At 52.9% G+C, this 18476-nt stretch overlaps 3 protein-coding genes across 3 annotated transcripts; 1 reads left to right on the top strand and 2 right to left on the bottom strand.

Moving 5' to 3' along the window:
- Positions 1–1034: 1034 nt before the first annotated feature.
- Positions 1035–3540, bottom strand: J4E78_002004 (uncharacterized protein; the record flags this gene model as incomplete). The annotated part of the gene is made up of 3 exons (XM_049362654.1): positions 1035–1386; positions 1445–1542; positions 1651–3540. 3 exons carry the CDS (start codon positions 3538–3540, stop codon positions 1035–1037), a joined length of 2340 nt encoding a protein of 779 aa, XP_049225246.1.
- Positions 3541–3839: 299 nt separating this feature from the next.
- Positions 3840–6335, bottom strand: J4E78_002003 (uncharacterized protein; the record flags this gene model as incomplete). The annotated part of the gene is made up of 1 exon (XM_049362653.1): positions 3840–6335. One exon carries the CDS (start codon positions 6333–6335, stop codon positions 3840–3842), a length of 2496 nt encoding a protein of 831 aa, XP_049225245.1.
- A 5246-nt stretch (positions 6336–11581) lies between these two features.
- On the top strand, positions 11582–12769 carry J4E78_002002 (uncharacterized protein; the record flags this gene model as incomplete). The annotated part of the gene is made up of 2 exons (XM_049362652.1): positions 11582–12031; positions 12080–12769. The coding sequence occupies 2 exons, from the start codon at positions 11582–11584 to the stop codon at positions 12767–12769; spliced, it is 1140 nt and encodes a 379-aa protein (XP_049225244.1).
- Positions 12770–18476: the final 5707 nt, after the last annotated feature.

Below are 18476 nucleotides of genomic sequence, written 5' to 3'. Positions count from 1 at the left end.
GTGCTGCGAGGACGCGCCGCTGCTCGCGGGGCAACAAGCTGCTACCTAGGTAGCCTTTCGACATCACTGATACATCCAACAACAGCCGCATTGCGTATCGCATAACGAGCACTATAGTATATCGCATTCGCGAAATGCGATACTCTGCTGTCTGACGACCACCCCAGAATATATTCCTCGTTGTTCCTTGTCGACGCTGCCCAGGTGTTCACTCATGCCCTGACCTATGTCGATTAATCGTCGATTACATGACGGCATACTTCTATTACACAGCGTCAGTAGATACAAGATCAGGTACTACTTCTACTCCCATGTAACGGCAGTATCAACCATGTGAGACGCGTTGCTGGATGGTCCACCAACTATCGACGCTCAACAGCGAGAACAGCTTTCAAAGAAGGGAGTAATCCTGTCGTTTAGAGTGATGTGCTAGGCAAAGGCTTCGACTACGCGCGCTATACTGGCGTAGACAAGGTAAGTAGGGCTATCACCAGGTCGCTGTTGAGTAAACACTGGGCTCCACCTTTCACGTTGAGTTTGAAGCTGAGAGACCCCGCCTGCGCGCTCGAAGTTACAAGTACAGGCTTGATCATTACGGCTGAAGCCAAAGCGTGTGAAGAAAGGCTACGCCGGGAATTGGAGAAGGAAGAGGAAGAAGCCCGAGAACTGCAGGCCAAGCTTGAACAGAATAGACAACGCGCTACTCGAGGCTGATGCCAGATAGGTGGAACTATCCAAAAAGATGCGAAGCAGATGTCTTAGTCCTTCATTCCGTCTCGATCACAAAAGCATCTTAAAGCCGAAGTTGAGGTATGCGATAAATTTCTTCTTATGCAATGATCAAGGATCAGTCGATAAACCAACATGACCCTTGCTACTCACACGCGATATCCAAGACGCTATCATAATAATACAATCGTGGCGTATCCAACTCCTGTTTCAAACATGCGGCCTTAATAGACAAGACGCCTTCGCTGAATCAATGCGACAAAAGGAAAGTAATGAATGACCGTGACAAAAGCAATTCCTTGCCGTCACCTGCCCCCAGGCAGAATCTCGTCTTCAAACATGCTGTGATCCCAGCCCTTCTCCTCCATAAGTTTGGCCGCCTCGTCGCTAATCCAGTGGCTTTCCCTCATGGTGCTCCCAGCTTTGATAGTCTGGCTGGCACTGTAATTAACGGCCTGCGCCTCTTCGAAACCAAAGAACACACTCCACATGGTGGCGGCAATCCAAGAAAAGAAGGACGATATTGGTACCCACCAGCCTTGAACGAAGGTCCGGTAGATGACTGTGGGTATGACAAAGGGGAACTTGGGAGCCTTCATGTTGACGCTGAACGGACGGGGCGACGAGTAAGCATACATCGGCTGGCAGTACATCTCGCTGTGAGACTAGTCAGTAACATTCCTGTACGCGTAACGGCAGAACAGATGCAACATACCAAGCAATCTCTTCACTTATCCACCAAGTGAAAAGGATTATCAAGAAGATACTCAAGCCTGTGAGCCCGCCCCACGCTCTCCCCCAACTGTTCGATGTCTGGCGCAGGGTCTTCAATTGTTGCTGCCAAAACAGACTTTTCCACCATCTCAACATGGAAAAGTTCTGGACATGATCGTCTATCGCGCAAGGGCATGCACGACTCACCACTTTGACTTTTTCGCCATTCTCGCCCTCTTCTACGTGCTCGACTTGGTCTTCGACGCGCTTCATGCCGCGGCTTGCGTCGCGAATGCTGGTCCGCGCTGCGCGAAGCCGGTCGTTCATGCGGTGGAGATGTAACAGTTCTTGCTGTCGCTGGCGCTCTGCCTCGTTACGAGGAGTCTCGGTCGGTAGCTGAAGGCCTTGAAGAGTGTCTTCGTCTATTTGGCTTTCACCTGACGGAGCGATGAGATCCTCGAGTGAGTTGATGGTCGAATCGCCGAAGTCGGCTGATGGCCGTCTGCCTTGAGATTTGGCTTCGTCTACGAGAGCCTGCAATGCAGACTTTGGAAGTTGAGGGCGAACAGGCTCTACGGACATGGCTTCGGATGGCTCTTCGGCCTTCTCAGACGGTCTTTGCTTGCGCGGACTGCCTTTCTTGGGTGAAAGTGAACGCGATCTGGACGCCACGGCAGGTCTTTGTACTGTACGCGGGCCTGGTGTATCGACCCAAGCACCAGTCACCACTGGCGTCTTTGGGTTCAGGGCAGGTCGCTCTTTCGGCATTGGTGTAGCTTCCACATGCTCGGTGCTTGCCGCAGCTTCCCTGGATTCAGTGTGCTCTTGCCGCACGATCGAGGTCGCTGCTGCCGCATCAGGAACCTCGGCAGAGACAGGCGTCTCCTCCACAGAGGCGGGTTTGCTTTCAGATTGCGTAGTCTCGGTCAGCACAGTCTGCGGTGCGCTGTCGAGCGGTGCCGGGGGCGCAGATTCCGGTCTGGATGGTGCTGCCTGTCTCGGGCTTGGTGTGTTGGATACTCTCGCGAGCCGCCGCAATAGATCCTGTGAGTCTTCTCTTCGATTCGGTATGCGTCTTGGAGGGACAGGCTGGGCCGTGGCGACTACTTCGCGATCTACTGTAGCTATGTTCTCAGCACTCTTGTACATGGCAACCGGCGGATCTTCCATGCCGATGCCCGTGACCGGTTGCGCCTTCCCAATGGACTGCCACGAATGAGTCCGCGTGCGCAGTCTCCGCTTGGGCGAAGGAGCTGGCTGTGTCACCTGATCTGTTATTCTCGCGCTGCTATCTACGGTGTCTACCGTCCGTATAGAAGACGTCCGCGGGCGCGATTGTTCGGGCGACCCTTGGCGCATTCTCTCCAGCCGGGCAGTGGCTGCCTGCTCCTTGACACTCTGCATCTCTCTCTGCCGTATATCGTCTAACACAGTGTTCCGTGGTATGTAAGGCGTGGATGCGATCATAGAGGCCTCGTTGAGCTCGAACGTAAGGTCCCACTCTTGCGACTGGTCGTTGCGTGGTGTGCCCTTGTGCGAGAGCGGGCTGTCTTCGACTGAGCGACGCGGCACGTTTGCATGTGCTTCATCGTAGTGGTCGTGTATTGTGTCGTCGGCTCGCTCGGGTGTCTGCTGCTGCTCTTCCTCGTACGTGATGGTACGCATCCAGTTCCGGTTGCTCCTGCTCTTCCTCCCCCATGTAGCTGGCGCGTGTATCGCCGGGTCGCTCCTCGCGCTCCCGGTGCTGCTGGGCGGGCTCTCAAATTTGACATGGCCATCCGCCCCAGCTACCGCGTTGTTCCTCTCCAGGTTGTCCAGAGTCAGCCCGACGCGTGGGTGCGTGCGTGCCTTCCGGAAAGCCTGCGGTCTGCTGCCCAGCGCCTGGTTCAGCCGCCGCTCGTCGCGCGCATTCTGGATCATGCGCTTCTCGAATTCGTCCTCGGCATCGTTTTCGAGGTCGCTCAGCGCAGACCCGACGGAAGCTGCATCTTGCACGTCGTCCTGGGTGCTCGCGGGCCGTTGGAGGTGGGCGTAGCGGGTGTTGATAACGTTGGCCGACGGCGGGGGAAGGGTTTGGAGGGGCTGGCGCGTCGTCATTTCCGGGCAGCCGTCCTGTCGTGATGGTGCATAGTAGTCTGAGCTGCGCGGAAGCTGAATCTATGCGTGGCTAAGTTATGTTGCGGCGGGACTGCAGCGGTAAGCGCATTGGCTTGTGCAGTTGTTGTCAACTCGACGCGTCCCGACTTTCACTAGGAACGTGCACCAAACGATCGCTGCAGGGATCTTATCGTCTATCTTGCCCAGGTGAGCATGCTTAGCCGACTCGACGCAGTTATATCGAAGTCAACGCTCGTCATTAGGCATTATAACATTATGCTTCGTATCATCATGCAGCCCTACGGCTCCTGGTCGTCTATGGCTGCGCATCTCTTCTTCACCATCTCCAAATCAGTATTGCCCTGCTCGTCCCTCCATGCACGCAGTACCTCCTCACGCATCACCCTCCGTGGCGCTCGCTTGCCGGTAAACAGCTCGAACTGAGCGAATGCCTGCTCGGGGATAAAGTCTAGACCGTCCATGTACGTCCATAGCTTCTTTGGCGCGTCGCGCACTTGCTGCGACAGTGGTGTATTGAGCGTCTTGTATGCCGTCTCCATCACGACACCGCCAGTCGGACTTTCCATCCACTGTGGAGGTAGCGAAAACTGCGCTGCTGGGCCCCCATCTATCGGATCCGTAGGTATGCACGAAATGATGATAGTAGGCTCCCGGAGATGCTCCGGCCAGCACTCATCGCGCGATTTCAATATCGTCAAGTTCGGCCGCATCTGCCGCATCTTCCGTGAGCTGACTTGGTCCACTGAGCTCGAGGCGAGCCGCGAGAAGTGCTCTACGAGACTCTCGGCTCTCTTGTAAGTCCGGTTGAAAATGGCAATGTTCATTACACCCAATTGCAACAGCGCGTAAACAGCGGCCCTCGCCATACCGCCAGCCCCAATAATGAGTCCGCACGTTGACGGCCGTACTGCGTTAGCTGGAGAAAGACCACGTCGTACGCAGGACCGAATCCCAATCCATTCGGTGTTATCTCCATAGAGAGCTTGGACGGGCCCAGACTGGTTGCGCTCATGGAAGAGTTCGAGGTCGCTTGGGATGCTGCCATCGTCCTTTCTCCGACGTACAGGTATAACTGTGTTGACAGCGCCAATCGCTCGGGCATGTTGACTCAGTGAGTCTACCAGCGCCATTACCTCCATCTTGAAGGGCTGTATGACAATGGACCCACCGAAGTTCGGCTTGCGTACAAGCTCCTGGAGACGATTCACAGTCGGGCTCTCGATGCGACTGAAAACGTGTGGCATTCCGCAAGCATTGTACGCTGCATTGTGCATCGCTGGCGATACGCTGTATCCCAGGCGCACACCAATGATGTACATTTGCATGGGGTCGAACGTGAATGAATTGTAGAGGGCTTGTGTCACTTCTTTAGCAGTAAGCCAAGAATCGCGTGGGTACTGTGCTATTGACGCGGTATCGTCAGCCTCGTCCCTTTTCGAGGCCGCAACAACAGGCGTAAAATGTTGGTTGAAGCATACGGAGCGTCGACCAGCTCGTCCTGTATTATAACAAATCAAAGGGATCTGGGCATCCTGCGCTGCCATTCGACGACTGAAGCTGCGAACTGAGACATCGTCATCAATGGAATGAGCTGGCCGAGTAAATCGAACGACGGAACACCCAACACGTACGGCCTTTTCGTACTGTGCCACCCAAGAATGATCCTCCCATGGCTTGTCGGCATGTAGATGTCCGATCATCTTGGTTGTACCACGAGAGTTATTGACGTCCGCAAGCGCGCCAGGGTCCAGCGACAAGTCGATAGTCGCGTACTCAGGGACCAGGCGCAAACCATGATGTATGTATTCCAGATAGAGTGTTCGGCTGCCATCCGAGGTAGAAGTAGGCAGCACATGGTATATGATCGGTACCACTGTGCTTCTGCGTACTTTCGACACACAAGCGCTAACATCGTCCATGAGGGTGGCCATGGGACGTTGTTGACTCAAATCAAGGGTGATCTCAAAGGCGTCAGCGCCAACTTCTAGGCTCTGAACGTCGGCGTCTGGAGCAAGTATGTCTTGCAGCGATACCTGCACGGCACAAGTGTATTTCCGAAGCTCGGTTGCTACATCGGACAGCGGATAACCAGGTTCTAGTGGTGGAATGGACGCCCCAACCGACTCATCCGGAAGCTCGGGAGTCGTTATAAGCGACAAGTACTTGAGGAAGGTCCTCTGCGCCCTCTTCAGTGTGAGAAATGCTGGAGCCATGGTCTGGTCATCTGACGTGTCAACGTTCCCGGCTTTGGCTTCGGATATGTTGTAAAACTCGTAATTAGAGCAGCGCCGTAGCATAGGTGCGGTAAAGGCGAACATGTCATTGAGTCTCTGCATGTCAGGCCGGCCCAGGTAGCTATGCAGGCTAGGAAGATCGCGCAGTACATGTACTACGGGATGTGTCCGACCGAAGTCTTGTATCAAGGTTTGCCCATTCCGCTCCAGAGAGACACCATTGCAGACAAGTATCGCGTCGTGGTCATGCTCATGAAGAAGACCTCTTAGCAGTTCTTCTTGTCGCAAATTATAGTTGGCCGCACCGAATTGCTTGCGGTATTTGGCAGTAGAAAAGCCCGTTGTGTCTTGGAACATGTCATCAATATCGACAACGCGCCTCCGGCATGCCATCGAGGCAATGACAGCCAGGGTGGACTTGCCAGTTCCTGGCATACCGAGAAGCACGATGGAGGCATCCTTCTTGAACGTGCGGCGGCGATAACTCGCAGGAGGGGCGGGGGTGGGGGCAGCGAGAGGAGTGGAGCGGGTACCGAACATTGCGGAGGCTGTCGCTGGTCAGTATGCGACCGATCAAGGTACGGGTTATTTTCCTACACATGTCGCCCACACTGAGCTTCCGCCTCTGACGGGATCCACCAGTCCTGGATGGAGCGGCCTCCCCTGAAATTGGCCTATTGTGCCGGCGGTAGAAGTCACTGGTGGCTCCATCGTCCTCGCCCAAGGACGCAAAGACGCGTTTCCCAACCACCACAGAAGCCATAGTCGAGACCTCCAGGATGCGCAAGACTTATTTCAGGTACCCCTTGGCCCCCGGATCCGGTATCTGGTGTTCGGGAAGTGTGCTGTAGTTCCGGTGATCCCAGGGACAAAAGGTGAGGTGCGCTGTATATTGCTGAGCCGGGTGTGTTTGCGACCTCTATGTATATGCATGGTAAGGCCGTAAACACACAAAGAACCCCAGTCAGCCTGGGGAGTAGGGGAAGAGGTTGTAAGAAGGACAACGATTACATTTACGCGACGCCATGTCGCGATGGTGGTTGGGTACTGGCGCAGGCTACTTGTGTGCGAGGAGCACTCGCACATTGCAAGTTCCGGATAAGCTATCTTCCCCCTCTTTTGCGCCTTCCCGACTTCGCCTGGACACGCGACAACTTTGCACTCCCTTAACGTGCCTTGAGGGCGTACGAAAAAACTATCCGCGGGTCAATTATTACTCACACATGATAGATCCCCGGCCTTGCAGCTGATGAGCTCCGCGGCGCAGGTGGACAGTTCAAACGGTGGGTTGGCGGCGCCTGCCACCGAGCTTTGCCGCGTTTACTCATAATACCGCAGAAAACAAATCCGCGAACCATGCGAAGACGTCATTGGCAATTTTGTCACCCGAGATTAGTTTCGGCACCTGCTCACTCGCTGTCTTTTCGTCCGAATAAGGCTCATGCCTGCCCAAGCCCAGGCAAAGCGCCGTTCCGCACCCCAGCCGGAGGAGAAGCCTGCCAAACGAACCCGAGTATCACGAGCATGTGACCAGTGCCGTGTCGCCCGTGAGAAGTGCGACGGAGTACAGCCAACGTGCTCCACTTGCTCAGGAACGTCGAGAGAATGCTCGTACACTGCAAATCCCAAGAAAAGAGGTATCCAACCTGGCTACATTCGCACTCTTGAGCTAGCACTTGCCTATTTGTTCCAGCGAGACTCTGAAAATGAGACAGCTCTCCATGAGAAGCTGGCGCAAGAAGGAGCATCTTCACTACTATTGGGTCGTGGTGACTCGAAAGAGGTAAACAAGCTGCACAGACGATGGCGGAAAGCGAAATTTTACACCGAGGTGGATAAGCTACTATCTGGAGGAGAACCTTCGCGTCATGAACAATCGACTGGAATTTCACCTCATACCAGTGATGACGACTCCGGAGCAGATGAGTCTGTAGCTGCACATGCTAGCCATACCCAGGATCGCAGCGCCTACCTACAGGAGCATGTCGAGCATGCAAATCTCGATCAGCTTATGGCAGCGTCATCTGAACCAATATTGGGAGACAGCTGGAAGCTTATAGAGGTCTACTTCACCAACGTACAATCCTGGCTTCCAATCTGCGAGAAGCATGACATCTTGAAGACTGCCTACGACCTCCCTGTTCAGGGCATTCCAAGTGTATCTGGTCAGCCTGGATCTGGCTTGTTCGCTGAACTATGGAGCGTGCTGGCGGTGGGATCACTTTACGGAACAGCCATGACGTGTAATCCGTTGGACTCTTCATCAGTAAAGCCCAGGAAACTATACGAGCACGCCAAGTCGCTCGTACCCAGTGAACTGGATCGCCTCGACATTGGCCACATCAAAGCCCTTCTCAATTTGGTTGTCTTTAACATGTTGCGAATACATACTGGAGATGCCTGGTTGCTTGTTGGATCTGCCTCAAGGGTCCTGGAAAGTGTAGACCAGGTGACGCTGATGAGTAATCCCAGAGGCAAGCATGTTTATTTTGGTTGCTTTCTGCTCGATAGCATGCTAGCACTTCAACTCAAACGGCGTCCGCATTTCCGAAGAAGCGACTTCGTACACCTTGGAACCATTAATGAAGACGGTCTGGAAGAGTGGCAACCATGGTCTGGCTTTCAGGATCCCTCACACGCAGGAAGGCGAGCCCCGTTACTCTCTCTCAGCATTTACAACAGTCTTGTCGACCTTGTCGACGTACTCATTAGCATCGAAGATACAACGTCACAGTATCTTTACAAAGATGCGGTCGAGCATCTCGAAAGATGGAGAGCGCTGATGCCTATGAAATTAGCTCACATATGTTCCGACAATACTTTCGCGATTTTGACACCACCGGCCGTCTTACTGTTAACGACGTATCATTGCGCCTCTTTCGCATGCACTCCGTCTGACAGAAGCCTCCACCGGCTGTTGGATGTGCTAGACCATTGCTTCGAACATGCTTCCTCTCAATGCCTACCACCAGCAATCCGGTGTCTGATAGACGTTGTCAATAGGCATGCAGCTCGCATTGTCCTGCATGACGTATACCACATGCGGCTACAAAGACTGCAGGAAAAGGTCATAGCCTATTTTGACGTGCCGAATCATTTGCAAGTGCCGGAGAGCTCGGTCATGCCTTTCAGACAGCATATAAACGATGCCCATATGGTAACTCCGGATCCAGGACAATCGATGTGTTCAAACACACGTCCTATAGCTCAGCCGGTGGCAGTCCCTCAACATACGCTGCATCCGGGCTCTACTCCGTCTCAATTCGATCCTCGCTGCCCAGAGCCTACCAGCGATCTGGAGAGCTTTTTCGACGAATTGGCGTCACTGGATAGCACAACTAGGTCGAATTCCCAACCACAATTCATGCAAAACCTTGGCTTCGGTCCAGAAGCGAGCATGGCCGACTTGTTCAGCGAATACACACCCATGCAGTCTTCGAATTTCATCCCTCGCGAGGACACCACGCCGACACATCTGGATCAATATAACTTCTACGATGCCAGCTGAACTCAGCTGTCCAGTTGCACTGTCAGACTGCCATAAATTTCAGTCTTCCGCCCTCGATCTCGTCTTGTCTTCCACCACTCGATGTCGAACATATATAGTATGTAGCGGCATTCATCCGATCTCTGGACTGTATCCCGCAGATGGACGTGGAAGTAAGATTTACTCTTTGAAGTCCCTGCACCCGAAGTACTCTTCCAAGGAAATATCACTGTATTCCATATTCCCCGGGCTAGTATGACGAAGCGATTAATGGAGACAACCTTCACGGCCTTTCTCAACTCTCTTATCGCCATGACGCTTGGAAGAACGAAGATGCGTTGTGGTATCCAACGACAGCACCGGATAGGATGCCTTCCGGCCTATGGGTTTACTCAAAGGCGAGAAGACGAGATTGCCCTCGGGCTGGCTGCCGCTAAGTAGGAGACGTTCCTGCATTTCGGATTTGCGAAGGGGTTGTTCGGGGGAGGCTCAATGTGCAATGCTCAGGCCACCGACGAGGCTGCACAGCCAAGCAGTGGAATTTTGAAACAAGAGGCTACGGACCATTTAGTCCTCCGACCGACCGAACTTCGAAACAAGCTGCTGACAATAATTGGCATGGATATAATTGTCATCTGGGTGATTCCAGATAGACGAGTTTCTCGATATCTCCTTGGTACATCAAAGCGAGGCGCAGCACGAACGGAGCAATGCCCTACTCGAGTATGAGTCGATACGGCGCAGAACAACGAAATAGGAGGACATGTCGCATCGTGTAATGTACTGCAATTCTGGCTAGAAATGCTAAGAGTCGCCTTGTCCTAAAGTAAGACTTGCCGGCAGCACAGTCCACGATGCCTAGAAAAAGTGGTACGGAGGTCCGCGCCGTCAGCTTATGCGAGCTAACCTACCACTCCTCTCAGATCAGGGTCCTGACTATACAAACTTGTATGGGTACCTGAATTCACCGCTAGGGCTCGATGTTCAGGGAAAATGGACAGGGGTCTGTATAGACGAGTACGGAGTCGCTTGGAACAACGAGACGACATTGGTGTGAGACGCGTCTTGGTAGCGCGTAGCAGTCTTATTCGTGATCTTCGGTTAAAATGATACTCCGGGCTTGGAGGAGGGTGCAGGGTCATCGGTGAAAATTTGCCGTGATGTTCTTTGTTGTTGTAACATACGGGCCAATGTCGGTTTGATTAGAAATGGATTTGTATTACTTAGAAAGACGGTTGAGGGAGAGATCTCGAGATCGATGTCGTCATGCATCGTTGCTTGAATCTTGGTGATACCTTGGAGTGATGCTTGGCTATGACATTCACGGTTGCGCGAGAGGTTTAATTCATACTGTCGACGCGTGTTGCTTGTAAAAGCATGCGACTGTGCCACCAGCACCGGCTCCGGCATGTTGACCAGTGGTGGGTTGAGAAAATAACAAACAAGGCTGTGTGAAGAGACGCGCAATGGTTCCTTAGCCACATGGCGTGTCCGCCCGATCTGCTGTAGGAATGTTCGATGCTTGCATCGTATGCCCAAGAAACGGAGTTAGGTACGCGCCCCAGACCTTCGAGACGAGCTCGATTGGGTCATGGTGTCGTCTGCCAAGCTACTGGTGCATGCTTACCCCACACTTTCCGGATCGAGCGGCGCATGCTTGTTGCACTTCACCTCAGCCCAGCGTCCTGGGTCTAGAAACAACGCGGACTCTCTCAATCGATTTCTGACAGCCAGTCTACCAAGCTTGACCAGGAAGTCGCAAGCACTACTGTAAAAGAGCGGCCGCTATGGGTACCGTCGTTGGCAGAAAACCTCCAAAGAGCAAGAGCTGGTAGAGAGTGAATACACACGGGTGATCAACAGCCTCAACGTCGCTATTACATGCCACCCAAGTGCATGCGGAGAACGCTAGCCGCTTGTTGGTCGCATCTATGTACGGCTTCAGCTGTGTCATAGCTCCACTTGTGCGATGACTTGGCAAACTCTTTCCCGTTGTCACTGGGCAACATCGCGAGCTACAAGCTTCGCCCTGGAAGGCCGTGCTACGAAAGGAGGCCTTATTGGCCAGCATGGGGTGCGGAAAGAACTGGCCGGTGGCGTTTGTTCGAGATGTGCTTGGAAGAGCAAATGCCAACCTTGCTGAGGCCCGGCGGAACAATTGGTCTGTGGCTATGTGCATGGGTGGCATAGTACTTATTGTCCAGCTTCCCCTCTTGTTGTGTACCATCTGGACAATCATCCACCTCATACTACCTCCTCTCGTGATATCCTAGTATCATCAGGTCGGCCTGTCATCAACATGCTCAAGCAACTCTCCGTCCTCGCCCTTGCGGGCTTCGCACTTGCTCAGAACGAGACTGTCCCTGATCTCGCTGCCGCCTTGAACTCCACCGACGAGCTCTCCACCCTCCAATCGGTCATTCCCGCAGGTGTACTCGAGTCTTTGGCTGGTCTCACCAACATCACCATTCTCGCACCCTCCAACAGTGCTTTCGGAAAGATCGACAATGAGACACTTTCCAGTCTCACTTCCAACGAGGGCCTCCTCACCGCCCTGCTACAGTACCACGTGCTCAACGGTACATTCAGGTCGACCGACATCACCAACACTAGCACCTTCGTTCCTACAGCGTTGACCAACCCAATGTTCACCAATGTCACTGGAGGTCAGGTCGTCGAGGCAATTGCCATGGATGACAGCGTAATGTTCTACAGTGGTCTGCTCGCCAACTCAACTGTTACAACAGCCGTATGTGCTCTTCTCTAATTTTGTCTTTTGCTTAGCTAACAAACGCAGGATGTTAACTTCACTGGTGGTGTGATCCACATCATCGATAGTGTCCTGACTCTACCTGAGAACACTGCCGACACCCTTTCTGCCGCCGACCTTGTTGCCCTCCGCGGAGCCATCAACGCGACCGACTTGTTTGACACCGTCAACAACACCCCGAACATCACCATCTTCGCACCCAACAACGAGGCTTTCCAGAACATTGGCTCTGCTCTCGGTAACCTAAGCACTGAGGACGCTGCCAGCATCCTTACCTACCACGTCATCGCCGGCACCATTGGCTACTCTTCTACCCTCGAGAACGGTACCAATCTCACCACTGCCAACGGCGAGCAACTCACCATCACTATTGGTGAGGGCGGTATCTTCGTGAACAACGCTCGTGTCGTCGCTTCCGACATCCTCATTGCCAACGGTGTTGTTCACGTCATCGACGAGGTCCTCAACCCCTCCAACGCGACCATTGCCGACTCCACCTCTGACGAGGGAGAGCCAGCATTCGAGGGCGCAACTCCCGTCTCTGATGTTCCCTTCACCAGTGGCCAGCCCACTCCCACCACCAGCATCGGCGAAGACGCTAGCGATGCTGCTGACCCCACCAGCACTCCTTCCAACACTGACAACGCTGCCCCCAGGCAGACTGGTGCCATTGGCATGAGCGCGCTGCTCGGCGCTGCTGCAGTTTACTTCTTGTAAGCGTATACAGGTTCGCAAATTGTGTAAGGCTTGTTGTGTGAATGATATCCATAGGGGGTTTCTTGTAAGGGACGATCTTTATGGAGTAATGTAATATACCTCAGCGAATTACTCGCTCATCCAGTCACGTTATTAGACATGAAATCGAGATTCATTTTACTCTTCGTAGCTAATTGCGGAAGTATGGTAGTTCGCGCATCCGATATCCAAATGTGACTCTACGTAGATTGCGTACATCTTCTTCGTTGGCTAGTGATCTTAGTTGTCGATAAGTGGTGTTCGCGTCATAGTCGATGAATCTGCCGAGACATCGGTCTCTAGCACTGTGCGACGGCTTTTGAGTCCGAGTCTCACAGCTCGATGTCACCGTATCATGTCTGCTCTAGATTAATCGCTCCATGTGACTGCGTTTCAGGTCGGCAGACTTACCCGGTGGCACACCACCCTTATTTGAGATAATGACGTTGTACAATACATCGCGCACAATGGATAATGGCATCTGGTGCACAAAATCCTATGTTACTAAGCACAACACGCCTCAGTCCGACCGAAAAGCAAGGTGACCACGGCAAATGCCCAATTACGCGTGTCTTTGCGCAAGAGCTTTCTTCAACTTGTTAACAGAGAGCCTCGCGCGCAAAGACGGGAAGACCCCTTCATCGCATCGTCCCTGCTCACTTGGTCTGTTGCGAACTGTGCCACAAACCAGCGTTCAAGCCACCGCACCGGCTGCCCCATTAAAACAGTTTCGGCACGTTCGGTGTCCATAATCCTCCGAGCTTAAGAACCGCTCGGGTAAGGGTTCAAACGCTAAATCTTCACGACATTTTAGTGCCGCTTTCCACGGCTACTGCATCTGGTAGTTTCGGCGACACCTTTGGGGTGTTCTCCAGTTTCGCGTTCTTATCGCCATGCCACCTGGGCAGTGTCGGATTCCCAGTGCGTCGCGATCATACCTAGGTATCGAAGACAAATGCCAGGCTGTATACTTAACATATCGCCTGCCGCAAACGAAGCAAAACCAGGTGCCTGCATGCGATGTTACTATCCGGGTACCTGTCTGAACCGGTGTTTGACTCGTATTAGACATGGGAATATACACGGAGTTTTCTAGAAACTCAAATCACAACGCTTCTCTTCGAACATCCAGCTGTGGGGGGAAAATAGCGCTCAAATTGGAAGGATTGTCGAAATTTCGAAGGGAGGTGGTATCGATCCTGCTGGCACGGACGCCGTAGAAAACCCTATGCACCAAGACTCTGATCATCAACGAAACCCCGCAAGACATCGCGTTATCTCGATGTCGACGCTCTCTCGCTGTGAGTGCATATCTTACCAGAAAAAGCGACGGATAGCGATAATCAGCTCTCCACAAAGCGGACGAATATGCAGGTTCTCGCGGCGTCCGAGCTTTCGATTGGCGAAAGGAACCGCAGATTGCCCAGAAGTGGATCGCCAAACCAGGGCCGCGGTCGTTCCGAGATCCGTTCGACCCTTTTACAGTTCTCCAGCCTCCACATCGCAAATGCAGAATGCACCTGGGCATCATGATCTTCGGCAGATCACAGAGAACACCCATCTCCAGCCCTTGCGCGGCGAGAGCGTCGTACGATATCGTGAGGTGGACGCTGCGGAGGGCCGTTGCATGGTCGCATAACTACCTAGGTACAACGGCACAACAGTGACCAAGAAAATATTTCTCGTTCCTGGTCCCACTATCTGTCATTACCCGCGAGAGCGAGAGCACAATTCTATACCCGCGGCTTCGGTGGCGCTAAGTCCTCGCCAACCCGACGGAGGATTTGCAATCTCCAGAAACAGCCGAAGGAACCTACCTGTCGTATCGTAGTGCTGTCGCCATGATTCACTCGTGGCGTACATGCATTTCTCTGATTGACCCGCTGACCTCGTCCGCTGTGGGCTTTACCATCTCGGCGTCTTTCTTGGGAGCTAATTGCAGGGTAGTCCGTGGGTTTGTGACGGCATCATGCTGGGTTGCCGCCCGTGCGGAGCGCATGTCTGGGTGCGTCGTACGGGATATATGAGTGTTGCAGGGTAGGTCGCGGCGCTGGAACATTGCGCGCCGTCTTACACGCGTCTGGTCCAAATTTTTCGTCGGTTTTGTGTTGTACTGTTCTTGGGCTTATTGATGCGACATCTGTTCCCGTATTGTCGAGACTGGCACTCGTTCCTTTGTCATTCTCTTCAATAGCCGCAGTGTTGTTCAGGAACGCGCGATAATCATGTTCCGTTTATCAAGATCCTGGAAGGATAAAGGGGAGAAGCACCAGGTCGATGTGTAAGTTTGATCGAATCGACCGCGCGCCACACATACGTTCTGAAGGAGTCAAGGCCGTTCATGGCCATCACGATTCACAGGGTCTTTTCAGGCCCCCGTTTCAGACTTTGCGGGTGGTTCGGTATTCGAAGTAGCTTCAACCTCATTCACTGACTGTTTTTAGATATGAGCCGTCTCGACCGAGATCCGTTAGTGTGTCGACAGACCGATCCTCCACCGCGTCCAGAACGGTTGTAGTTCCAAAGGCCGCTATACGTTCATCAACTCGATATACCGATGCCGAGATTCCCATCCGGAGCATACATAAAGATGCGGCGTATGATGCCTGGGCTGTACCTCGCCTGACGAAAACTCCGTGGGAGCTCGAACGAGGCAGGAGGAACTCAACGCGCAGACGCTCAAGGCCTATTTACCAATTCCCGGCGCATATTTTCAAGAAGCTTCCGAGGGAAGTGTACGACTGCATTCTTGCCCAATTGAATATGATCTATCAGGACCGCAACCAAGCTTGTGGATCATGTTATCTTGGAGATCTCCACAGCCTGTCATTGACGAGCCGCGCATGGGATAAGGCTGCGAGTGCTGTCATGTACAGCAAAGTCCTGGTTCTCACCAATGAAGAGCATGGAGGGCTTCCGAAGCTCAAGACAAAAGGCACAAGCCGACTAAAGTTGTTACGGAGGACACTTCGCGAGAATTCTGGACTATCTCGGCGTGTACTGGAATTGCACATGTCTGATTTTCAGTCGCTTTACGAGAACGCAACCATTGAACGAGAAGAGATCGTGGATCTTGCAGCTTCGTTGGTTATGGCTTGTCCGCGTTTGGAACGCTTAGTCGGATTTCATGTCCACTTCTCACAAGCCTTTGACCGATTGTCGCACGCGCTGTCTACAAGACCAAATCTCAGGGAAAGAGCGTGGATGTTGACCAATGCGGATGGAGACGCCGGAGCAGATGACGAAGACGACGAGACAGTAAGAGGCAACTATATCGCCGAATGTGACCCGACCGAACGCTTCCTCAACCTGAGCTCTCAACATTCCAATTTATCAACTCTGGTTCTGCATCAAGAGCAGGGCCAGTGTTTGACATATCTCAATTTCCGAGCTGTGGTTGGAACTTTCAGAAACTCTCCACATCTGCAAAATCTGGCGATCTCTGGACTCGCGGCGCACTCGTTTACCAACATAGTTAGTAATGTCCATGTACGAACTGTATGTGAGACAAATACTGACTTCGTACACTCATCTTTAGGCTTTGAACGCTATACCACCAAACTTACAGTCACTGCGCCTTGAAAACCTCCCCGGCGTCACGGAGAAAGGTATTCAGCGCCTTGCTACCTCACGGCAGGCCGTCTCGATCCAGAAACTGACGCTTGTGGACTTGGAAATTGAAAGCATACTCACGATAGCGGACATTCTTTCTCCACATCTTGCCAGCTTGAAGGAGTTCTCGCTCGTCCAAACCAGAGCGCCAATATTATCGAGGCGAAATTTCGATCCTGTGTTCGACTCGCCATCACTCCAATACATCCACTGGGAAATACGCTCCGAGGCCTCCCCGTTGCCTTCATTCATTTCACCCAGATCTGCGGAGCTACCAGAATCACTACCATTCCCTTTCCCTAACGTTGAACCGATATGCTGCCACGCCACATCTCTGCTTGCAGCAAGTATCCAGGCCAACGGCTTTCCAATGCTACGTCGCATTCGCATGCCTCACGACCCTCAAGGGGTCATACAATCGCTTTGTAAACCTCTTGCGACAGCACTACTTCCGTCCGATACGTCCAAGATTGCGACCGCTTCACGCATCTCCACTTCGGACGGATTTTCCATCGTGTTGGAAGAGCCTGTCGCGGATTCTCCAAATAAATACAGAGCGTCCATCTATGGGGTGACATCAGCGTTACGTGTAGACTCTGTAGTCGGCTCCCCGACCTTCGAACCGAGCCATACAGATGTCGCCCTCACACCGATGCGATCGCGTCTCGCAGCACAATCAAGAATTCTTGCCGCAAGGAAGGATGCTGCCATGACAATATGTGTGTCCAGCCCCGACGGTGAGATCAAAGTGAACAAGGTCATTGGTAACCATGTCGGCTACGTGGGCAGCAAAATCACGTACGATCTGAAGGCTGATAATGAAACGGCGGGGCGAACTGAATGGATCACAGGGATGAATGACTTGGTCGGCAACGCTGGGAAAGAGAACCAGGATATATCCGAAAGCAGTCGAAGAGGTTGTGGACATCCTATCGGTAGCGGAGGGGGCAATGTAGTGGGGGTTGAGGATCTTTTCTGAGTCGCGCGTTTCCTCTGTCGAATCGTCTCCTTTGTTCTCAATCGTTCGCAGATGTGCTGCAATGTCTTTTCGGTCCTAGAACACCCGGTGTGTTCAGCTTAGTCCAAATAATTTCTAATGCAGACTTAGCCAGCGCATCCCGTGGGCAGCGCTTTTATGCAATGCATCATGATCAAACATGTTCACCAACCGATGAGCATTATGAGTACAGGGATGTCGGCAATGAAGGCCGAAGTGTGCTCGATCAAAGACTCGGGCCGAACAACCATCATGAACGCGCAGTTGCTGATGGTGCACCTGAGTTGACCTGGAGCCAATCGGAATCATGCCAACCCTTGCGCAAGCACTCTGTTTCTGACAGCCATGAAAGAGTGGGCCCGGCTCGCGATGCGCGGGTGGTATTGCGAGATGGGATTTGATTTGCGCATGCCGGCGACAGCACATGCATGGGATACTGCAGTCCTTGACATCCCCATGCAACCGAAGTTCAGCTCCAGAGTCATCCATCGGTACGTCCACCGGGTGATGCTATAGGCAAGCTCGTACAAAGTCGCTTGTGCATGGCTGCATGCGCTCAGCCTGAATGGGCATTTCCCACGAACTTGCTGATGATTGATGCTCGGTGGTCGGGCGTCGCATGCTCATTGGGGACGTTTCCAAAGTCTGGTTGTGGCTAAAAGCGTCTAACATCTGAGAAGGAACGCTAGCCCAAGTGGGGAGATACCTATCGAGAATTGCTATCCGCTATGCCCTACAATGTTTCGTAGGATTATCCCCATGTGAACGCAATGGAGTCTGGTTTATGAGAATGTTCGTTTGCATACGGGGCCTTTGAAATACAGCTCGTTCTAGCCATCTGCACAAAGATCCATTTCCACCCGGTAATACCTGGGTAAAATGTTAGTTGTAGCCCAAACCTCCCAAACAGCAAAAGCATCCAAGAAATGTTAAATCCCGACAGAATGGTCAGTCGAAGCTAGAGCATAGTGGGACAATGGCTGCACGCTCAGGATACAGAGACGGGAATATACTTGGCTAGGCCATTGCGGCTTCCGCGGAGAGGATGCCTCACAAAAGCCAGCGCTGTCGCTCTTTGCC

This window comes from Alternaria triticimaculans, assembly GCF_023758025.1.
Source record: "Alternaria triticimaculans strain BMP 0046 chromosome Unknown scaffold_2, whole genome shotgun sequence".
Lineage (NCBI taxonomy): Eukaryota > Fungi > Ascomycota > Dothideomycetes > Pleosporales > Pleosporaceae > Alternaria > Alternaria triticimaculans.
This window is presented reverse-complemented; position numbering and strand designations above follow the sequence as displayed.